The following is a 9,927-nucleotide window of genomic DNA, read 5'->3' as shown; positions in this document are numbered from 1 at the left end:
GTATGAACAGAGGTTACATAAAACCAGAGTGACCGTCCTCTACTGACCAATCAGACTGCAGGGTTTCTAGCTCCACCTTTTAGTACCAGATCTGTGTGCTAGGTACCCCAACAGAGGGGGGACCAAACATGGGGACACTAAGGAACGCTTCTGTTGCTACCATCCACAACTTTCACTGTGGAGACAGAAACTATGAACAGCTGGGAGGAGGCGGGGCTTCAGTCGTGATGGTTAAAGATAGGGACTGTTATCAGAGGAGGGGGGTTGCTGTGGTGTGAAACTCCCTCCACCATAAATGAGTTGTTAGATTTTTAAATCTTTGATGTTTGCTGCCATGATTAGTGCCTCTGTGCTGTCTGTCAGTCCAGCATTCTCCAGCCACTGGTAGGTCTTCTTGATATCAGCCACTTCCTCTACCTGACGGTGGTATGCACCATGTAGGGGCTTGTCCCTCCATGTTGTTTGCTGCTCCACCTCTTTGCCCTCATCAGGTTTCTGTCATCTGAAGCATTCACTTAGCAGCTCGTCCTTTGGGGCCATCTTCCTGATGTATTCCTGGATTTTGGATGTTTCATCCTGGATAGTGGTTCTGATGCTCACTAGTCCTCGGCCTCCCTCTTTCCTCTTAGTGTATCAGGGTGCTGGACTTGGGCTGGAACCCTCCATGCATGGTGAGGAGCTGTCTTGTCTTGATATCTGTGGCTTATGTCTCTCTCTGTATACATACACATATATATATTTATATTTATATATATGTGCGCACATATGTATAATGGGAGCAGCTGTACTGTGAGAACATGGGGAACAAAGAAGTTGACCTCTGCCTGTGTTGAGACAGAAACGTGGGAGAGAGTTGAGGATTCATTGATATGTGACACTGCAGAGAGGAGGGCTGGTGTTTGTTTCACATCTCAGGTCAGTTAAAGACGAGGGCGTGTGTACAGTCTGAGGTTACTTCTTGTTCCAGCTCGTTTGGTTTCAATTCAATTATTTTCATTGTAAATGAACACAATGGAATTCAATGCACAGAATAAAACAGAACTCATTTAACCACAGAACATGAAACATGGAGTCCATGGGCGGATTCACAGACGCTGCCGGACACAAACAGCACGTGGTTACAGTTCAGTAATTAAATCAAAAGTCCACAAGAGTTCAGGTTCAGAGGGTTGAAGTCAAACAGCTCATGAAGCAGGCTGTGAAACATGTTTTGTCTCTGTGTGTTCTGCAGAAGAGACGGTGAACCTCCGCTCATTAAAGGCTGGATTCCTTTCATTGGGAAGGCTCTGGAGTTCGGACAAGATGCCCACACATTTCTGGAAGAACAGAAGAAGAAGTGCGGAGACATTTTCACAGTACAGATCGCAGGTTGGTATTTAACCTCTGACACATACTGTCACAACAGGCTGCTTCACCGGAGGCCGACTGCCAGGTCAAAGCAGAGGTCAGATTGTTTTAGGGGCTGTATGAGGTGAGAATAAACACAGACGCTCAGCGACCTACTGCTGCGGCAACTAAACATATGTTAGCCACCTAAAAACAAAACTAGTTTAGGTACACGCTGTATTTAGAACATTTTCACTGCTTCACCTGAATCATGTCACACTGACTTACAACAGGAAAATGAAGCCATTACATCGCTCTCCTCACGGCCAGACTCCACTGAGAAAACCAGTGATTTAACATGAGTGAACACAGAGCTGCTGGTCTGCTGCTGCCTCCATCTGTTAGTGTGTGCCACTGTGTGACTTTGGTGTTTAAAGGGTTAATTCAGATTCACCACAGTCACACAGTGACACACACTAACTAACAGCTAAAATTACTGTTTTTGTCAGTGGAGTCTGGCTGTGATGAGAGTGTAGACAGAGACAGAGGCCATAAACAGCTCCTCTGACAGAAAGATAAAGCAGCGAAAATACTCCAAAGACAGCGTACGCTTAAACTGGAATTGATTTAATTTTGGCGCTGCCCGTCCACAGCAGTACATTACCAAGCTTCTGTGTCAGACTCCAGTCTGCTTCTCCAAACTGAGGGTGAGCCGACTGGTGTCTGCTGTTTGTAACACACTCACTATAAATAGGAACCTCACACAGCCCGACTTCAAAAACCCAGTGTCCCTTTAACTAGCCAGACGGTCCGCTCACTGACTGAAGTAACGTTCACACAGTGAAACATGTTTGTAGAGCAGAGTTACTCTCAGAGGTCAACGACGTGACATCATCAAGGTCACCAAATCTGGGCTGTGAGAAACTCAAGTTTAAAAACATGACGGTGACAGAGCTGCTGTCCTCAACACAGCAGATAAATACCAAAATTAAACCGTTGATAAAAACATGATGAAGTTTTATTCCATAATTATAAATATAAACATGATTAAACAACATGAAGTCAGATCAGAGAGTCAGAGTCTCTCTATGGGAGTGAAGAGAGTCCAGATTCATTCGTCTCTCACACACACACACACACACACACACACACACACACCTTTGTCATGAAGACATTTTGTCCGTCCTCACTCAGGTGTCGTCTCCCCTGCAGGTAAATACATGACCTTCATCATGGATCCTCTGCTGTATCCAAACATCATCAAACATGGCCGACAGCTGGACTTCCACGAGTTCTCCGGTAAGGTGGCGCCCGTCACCTTCGGCTACCCGCCCGTCATCAGCAGGAAGTACCCCGGCCTGCAGGAGAAGATCAGCCGCTCCTTCCAGCTCCTCCAGGGAGACAACCTGTCCGCCCTGACAGAGAGCATGATGGGTAACCTGATGCTGGTGCTACGTCAGGACCACCTGAGCGAGCAGCCGCATGGCGAGGGCGGCTGGAGGAGCAGCAGCATGTACGAGTTCTGCAGCTCCATCATGTTCGAGGCCACTTTCCTCACCATGTACGGCAGGCCGGCGTCCGCCAGCCGCCACAGCGGCATGGGCGTGCTGAGGGAGGACTTTGTCCGGTTTGACAACATGTTCCCGCTGCTCATCGCTCAGATCCCCATCTGGCTGCTGGGACACACCAAGGCCATCCGAGAGAAGCTCATCGACTACTTCCTGCCCCACAGGATGTCGTACTGGTCCGACATGTCGCAGTTCATCAGGACGCGGTCGGAGGTGTTCGAGCAGTACGACGCGCTGAGGGACGTCGATAAAGCAGGTGTGGTCATGTGACTCATTTCTACTGCAGATAGTTCACCCTCAGTGTAGGCAGGATTTTCAGCTGATCGCCATGGCAACGCCACGTGAAACAGCCATGACGTCATGTTCAGGGACATGCTCGATCCTTCCAATCAGCAACAGTGTCTTTGCCAACAGTGTGTGCACTTTGTCTGCCGCACATTAAGGAAGATGAATGAATGAATATTTGATACGATGCTCTGGTACAGCTGAAACATCAGTTCTGTTTGTGATGTCACCAACACGCCTTTGAGTTTTTTTAACGCACACAAAAAGTACAAACATCCAGATTTCTTCAGTTTTCAGTCTCTGTCACGATGAAGTCAAAAAATATTCCCAGCATTCATGTTTGTGCGCTTCTGGAGCGTTTGTTTTGCGTCTCCTCCGAGCTCTGACCGTGTCCTCTCCTCCTGACGTTCAGCTCATCACTTCGCCATCCTGTGGGCGTCTGTGGGGAACACCGTCCCCGCCACCTTCTGGGCCATGTACTACCTGGTGAGTCACCCCGAGGCTCTGCAGGTCGTCCGCCAGGAGATCTACGACGTCCTGAGGCTCAGCGGAGTCGAGTTCAGCAGCGACAGAGACGTGACGTTTGGCAGAGAGCAGCTGGAGGAGCTGGTTTATCTCGGTACGTCAGTTTCCTCCGAAGCTTCTGCTCAGTCTCACCTGTGTTCGGTCGTACAGGTGAAGCATGAGGAACGTGTCTGATTTCCTGTTCTGAGAAACATGACCTTCTTTCACAGAGAGCGCCATCAACGAGAGCCTCCGCCTGTCCTCGGCCTCCATGAACATCCGCGTTGCTCAGGAGGACTTCAGCCTGAAGCTGGACGGCGAGCGCTCAGTGGCGGTCAGGAAAGGAGACTTCATCGCCCTCTACCCTCAGAGTATGCACATGGACCCCGAGATCTACGAGGAGCCGCAGGTACGACTGATCAATCATTAATCAATGATGAACTTTGATACAGACCGAAAACTCTCCCTTTACTCATCAAACATGATGAAGCTCGGCTGCTTTAAGGGGAATTTACAGGGAGGTGTGTGTGTGTGTGTGTGTGTGTGTGTGTGTGTGTGTCAGGTAACTGAACAGTTAATGGACTTTTTGAGGGTTTAAATTGGAGAAAACAAATGAAACCCGTCCTTTAATTAAAAAAGGGATAATTTTTATTTAAGATGATAAGGTAAGATATTTTTCATTTATTTGGTCGATTTTAAGACATTCTCACTCCTTAAAAAATATTAACCTGTGCAGGTATTAGGTATGATAATAATATAATAAGGTATGTTATTATCCGTCAGTTTTTCCAGGAATTAACGTCATATTTTCACCCTGAACTTAAAGGGATAGTGCACCCAAAAATGAAAATTTTTGACCATTAGGTGTGCTAGCCGCTCCCCCCGCCGATCTCCGCAAGGGATGTGAGGACTCTAAAACTTCACCAGGGCCTCCCTCGGCATATGGGTGAGTAGATAATGGCTGAATTTTCATTTTTGGGTGCACTATCCCTTTAAACCTTAAATTTAAGGTGCAAATCACGGCAACTGAAATATTATTTTGCACCACTTTAAGGGGTTATCACCCCTTAAAAACTCCTTAATATATAAATTATATAATGAATGTTTCTAATAATTTGTCCATTAATTCACCTCATAGTTACACCCCCAATCTGAAACCTTAATGGGAAAACTTAAGGTGCAAATAAGGGGACCTGAAATATTATTTTGTACAGTTTTAAGGGGTTTTCTCCTCTTATAAAAACTCCTTAATGTAGAAATTAAATCATGATTGTTTCCATTAATTTGGACTGAACCTGTTAAATATCTGAACACTGAACAAAATTTGATTCAAAATCTGATTAATAAGCAGCTAAAAATATTTAAACTAAAATCCACGCACCTTAAAAACACCTTAAACTCATCATTCATCCTTTCAGTCGTGTGACATCATTCTGTCCTCTGTCCTCTGAGACGGGGCTCTGTCTGTCCTCTGTCCTCACAGCTTGTCTTCACTGCCACAGTTTAACGAACTGTCTGTCCCCCTTTTGTCTCTGTCAGTCGTTCCGGTTCGACCGCTACATGCAGGACGGCCGGCTGAAGACAGACTTCTACAAAGACGGTCAGAGGCTGAAGTATTACCTCATGCCGTTTGGCTCCGGCTCGTCCATGTGTCCCGGACGATACTTCGCCATCAACGAGATCAAACAGTTCCTGTGTCTCCTGCTGCTCTACTTCGACCTGCAGCTGGAGGCGGGGCAGGACAGAGTCACTCTGGACGCCAGCAGAGCCGGACTGGGCATCCTGCTGCCCGCCAAGGACGTCCTCTTCCGCTACAGACTGCAGAGCGTCTGACCTGGTGTGTGTGTGTGTGTGTGTGTGTGCGTGCGTGCGTGTGCGTGTGTGTGTGCGACCTGAAGGGATTCGGCAAGATTTGAACAGACATGTCACAACTCAGCCTGACATGACGCAAGTCGACTTGAAGAGACTCGACCTGATTCAAATTGACATGACTTTACTCAACCAAACTTGACTCAACTTGAACTGAAGGGACCTGTAATAACACGACTCAACCATGCTCGATTCAACTCTTCCTGACTCTTCCTTGAACTGGTGGGACTCGACCTGAAGGGACTCAACCTGACTCAAAATGACATGATTCAACTTAACCTGGTGTGACTTAATGTGACACGACTAGACTCAGCCATGCTCGACTCAACTTGAACTGTAGGGACTCATCCTGATTCTAACTGACATGAAATGACCCGACATGAAGGGACTGGAGCTGACTCAAACTGACATGACTCATCTCAACTTTAACTAAAGGGACTGAAGGGGTCTGACCTTGAGACTCTCAATCAGAAGAGTCTCAACCTGACTCAAAATGACTCGATCCAAAGGGACTTGACCTGACTCAAATTGACATGACTCGACTAAACCTGGTTTGACTCAACACACTAGCATAGATTCGACCAACTTGAACTGAAGGGACTTGACCTGACTCAAATTGAAATGAAATGACTCGACCTGAAGGGACTCAAGCCGATGCGACATGACTCAACCATGCTCTTCCTGACGCAACTCGACCTGAAGGGACTCGACCTGACTCAAACGTGAATCAACTCAACCTGACGTGACTTGACCCTGATGCAACCTTCTCAAAGAAGGAACTCGAATTGACATGACTCAGCTTAACCATACTCAACTGAAGTCTTCTTGACACAACTTGACCTGAAGGGACTTGACCTGACCCAGACTGACATGACTCGACTCAACCTGGCATGTCTCAATGTGACATGACAAGAACCAACCATGCTCGACTCAACTTGAACTGAAAGGACTTATTCTGACTCCGATAGACATGAAATGACTCGACCTGATGTAACTCGACCTGATGTGACTCGACCTGATGTAACTCGACCTGATGTGACTCGACCTGATGTAACTCGAGCTGATGTGACTCGATCTGATGTAACTCAACCTAATGTGACTCGACCTGATGTGACTCGACCTGATGTGACTCGACCTGATGTAACTCGACCTGATGTGACTCGACCGGACTTTAGGATCACAGTGTGTAAATGAAAACACTTGGTGAAGCCCACAGGTCAGTGTTTCGATAATAACATGAACGTATCCCATGTCAGCAGTCACTTCCTGTTTGTCCTCACAAACTCAAACTTGAGACAGACTAAATCATGTGGACGTATGGACCAGAGACTCGAGACACTGAGGACATGAGGACCTGAGGACATGAGGACAGACTGTCTTTAACGGTCTTCATCAATGTACCTTGTTTCGTTAATCAGTGTCCTAACTGTGAGTCGTCCCTCTGACTGTGTACAGAGACATTTAGACTGTCTGTCCTCTGGGGACAGATGATTGTCCTGAACACTGATCTCAGCTGATAGAGACACTAAACTGCAGTAACTCTAAAGGAACATTACAAAGTTTTATCTTCATGTTTTTAATCACGTCTTTAGTTTTTACAGATAGGAGCAGTCCAAGATTTCACTGAGATACGTCTCAGTCACGTTTCATCTGTCTCCGAATTTAGCCTAGCTTAGCACAGAGACTGAAAGCAGGGGGAAACTGTTAGCCTAGCATAGCATAAGACTGAAAGCAAGAGGAAACTGTTAGCCTAGCTTAGCACAGAGACTGAAAGCAAGGGGAAACTGTTAGCCTAGCTTAGCACAGAGACTGAAAGCAAGAGGAAACTGTTAGCCTAGCTTAGTTAGCACAGAGACTGAAAGCAAGAGGAAACTGTTAGCCTAGCTTAGCACACAGACTTAAAGCAGGGGGAAACTGTTAGCCTAGGTTAGCACAGACACTGAAAGCAGGGGGAAACTGTTAGCCTAGCATAGCATAAGACTGAAAGCAAGAGGAAACTGTTAGCCTAGCTTAGCACAGAGACTGAAAGCAAGAGGAAACTGTTAGCCTAGCTTAGCACAGAGACCGAAAGCAAGAGCAAACTGTTAGCCTAGCTTAGCACAGAGACTGAAAGCAGGAGGAAACTGTTAGCCTAGCTTAGCACAGAGACTGAAAGCGGGGTCAGCCCTATGTTTCCAATAGGCATCCTCCTTCCTTAACGTTTCCTCCATGAGCCTATGACGCCTCCAGAGGGCTGGAAAGTGACTCCAAGCATCCCAGGAGCCCCCCTCTCTATGCCAACCCGGCTTCCCAGAGGTATTGATGCACTGCAAACTATGGTTTGCGTCCAGTTGCTGCGCTTCATTCGACTGATCTGACCGGAAGCTAGTCAATGCGAGGCCTCTGTGCTACTTAGTTTAGTTTGTTTATTTAAAAGGACAGTGTGCACTTACATTAAATGTTTGCAATAAACAAAGAGATGGACGCACCAGATTTAGCTAAAAGCTACATTCCATCTGTAGTCCATTGCTACTGGATAATAGGCTGGGTGTAACTGGCTACCAAAGTGGGAGAAAGGGGGATAAAATCTTATACAAATTTATGACAAAGGGAATGTGGGAACATAGAGCTGTGGGAACATAGAGCTGTGGGAACACAGAGCTGTGGGAACATAGGCACACTCCCCTGAAAGCAGGGGGGAACTGTTAGCCTAGCTTAGCGAAAAGACTGAATTTCAGAGGAAACTGTTAGCCTAGCTTAGCACAGAGACTGAAAGCAGGGGGAAACTGTTAGCCTAGGTTAGCACAGAGACTGAAAGCGGGGGAAACGGTTAGCCTAGGTTAGCACAGAGACTGAAAGCAGGGGGAAACTGTTAGCCTAGGTTAGCACAGAGACTGAAAGCGGGGGAAACGGTTATCCTGGCTCCCTCCAAACATTTCAGATCTCCATGAGTAGCGTGACTGAAAAACTCCAGGGGTCTTATTCACAAAGCTTCCTCGTGCTAAGAGTCGCTCCTAGTGACGAAATTCTAAGAAAATTCTTAGAATTGTGACATTTTCTTAGAAATTCCACTTAAAGTTAAGACGAGGTCCTTGTAAAGATGAAAGTCTTTCACAGAGCATCTCAGACCTTAAGAGAGCTCCTAAGGTGAGAAACTGTTGGGAGCAGGAGGAGGAGTTTAAGGGTTTCTGAATCAGAGGAGAAAATGGTGGAAACACAGAGAGGTCAGAGAAACGGTCTCTAAACACAAAATGCCAGTGAGTCAATGAAACACTACAGATGAGATCGTGCAGGGAGAATGTTTATGGTCCATCTCATTTGGGGTACACACACATTTCACACCTGACAAAATAACGCTATAACACCAGAAATAAAATGATCACAATATTAAGATATTTGAAAAACTCTACAAGAGCAGCAGTGATGACTTTTGTCTCCTCAGTGAGGTCACAGTTTCTGTCCCTTCCTCGCTCAGAGTCGCTCTGAGAACTTTCCTAAATCTCTCCTGAGCCCAGACTCCTTACTGACAGTCAGGAGCTCTGTGAGAGAGTTCTCAGGACGTTTGTGAATACGACCCCAGGAGATCAATTTTTAGCCAATCAGATGGCAGCTGTAAAACACAATATCCACATAATGAAAATGTTTTTTGAGTCATTTATTTTTTAAGATTTTTATTTTAGAAAATTGTATAATGTGAATTATAAACACTGAATCCTTCCATGTCAACATCGTTAATAATAAACACTTTTTTACTCTGAACTGAACTCGTCCACTTTTCAAACCCAAATGTTTGTCATCAGAGACGTCCATCAGTCTGAGTTTCTCTCTCTCATCACGTCATGTTGCAGCTGCTAAAGTTTAAATGTGATGATTTAATATATTGATGAGTTTATTTTCTTACGATACATCATAATTTGTTTTACTGATGTGAATCTGCACAGTAAGTATCAGATAAATAAGCGCTGTAAAAACGACCATAGTCTCCTCTAAGATGTGGAGTTCAGGTCCCACCGCGCACAGCTGAGGTCTACGGGTCCTCAGAGGGACATTTGGATCCAGTCAGTTGTTGCAGTGTGATTTCCCGCCGCTAGAGGCAGCAGTGACGCAGCAGCTGCTCCGGTCAGTGAAAGAAGAAGAAACTACGCGCCATCTTGGATTTACCGGCGTTGTGTATGAACACCTGAGGCCCACCTGTCCAGGTGAAGAGGCCGTGTTTTCGTCACTGTAAAGCCGCCTGATGTTGGTGTGTGTCTCCGGAAGAGACGCCGGAAGTTCCTCCGTCATGAGGTGAGTTCATTTCTCTGTGGACAGTTTTCATAAACTCTGAGGCGAAATGTTTCCACAGTGACCAGGACGGTGACGTGACGACCTGCAGGTCCCGGATCAGATGGGACAG

At 46.3% G+C, this 9,927-nt stretch overlaps 1 protein-coding gene across 3 annotated transcripts in view; it reads left to right on the top strand.

Moving 5' to 3' along the window:
* Positions 1-6,678, top strand: part of LOC126408780 (cytochrome P450 7B1) — a 15,274-nt gene extending 8,596 nt beyond the window's left edge. Inside the window, exons 1-6 of one of the 3 annotated variants that reach the window (XM_050074462.1) lie at positions 560-671; positions 1,232-1,368; positions 2,539-3,150; positions 3,592-3,798; positions 3,914-4,092; positions 5,223-5,527. In XM_050074462.1, coding sequence (XP_049930419.1) covers positions 2,547-3,150; positions 3,592-3,798; positions 3,914-4,092; positions 5,223-5,516 — 1,284 coding nt within the window. In that variant the 5' untranslated portion in view covers positions 560-671; positions 1,232-1,368; positions 2,539-2,546 and the 3' untranslated portion in view covers positions 5,517-5,527. Of the gene's footprint in view, positions 1-559; positions 672-1,231; positions 1,369-2,538; positions 3,151-3,591; positions 3,799-3,913; positions 4,093-4,547; positions 4,630-5,222 lie in introns of those variants that run through there. The other 2 variants (XM_050074461.1, XM_050074463.1) reach the window with 2 other exon arrangements.
* The last annotated feature ends 3,249 nt before the right edge of the window (positions 6,679-9,927 follow it).

Source organism: Epinephelus moara, chromosome 21 (genome assembly GCF_006386435.1).
Source record: "Epinephelus moara isolate mb chromosome 21, YSFRI_EMoa_1.0, whole genome shotgun sequence".
Classification (NCBI taxonomy): Eukaryota; Metazoa; Chordata; class Actinopteri; order Perciformes; family Serranidae; genus Epinephelus; species Epinephelus moara.
The sequence above is the reverse complement of the archived record's forward strand: the minus strand, read 5'-3'. Positions and strand labels throughout refer to the sequence as shown.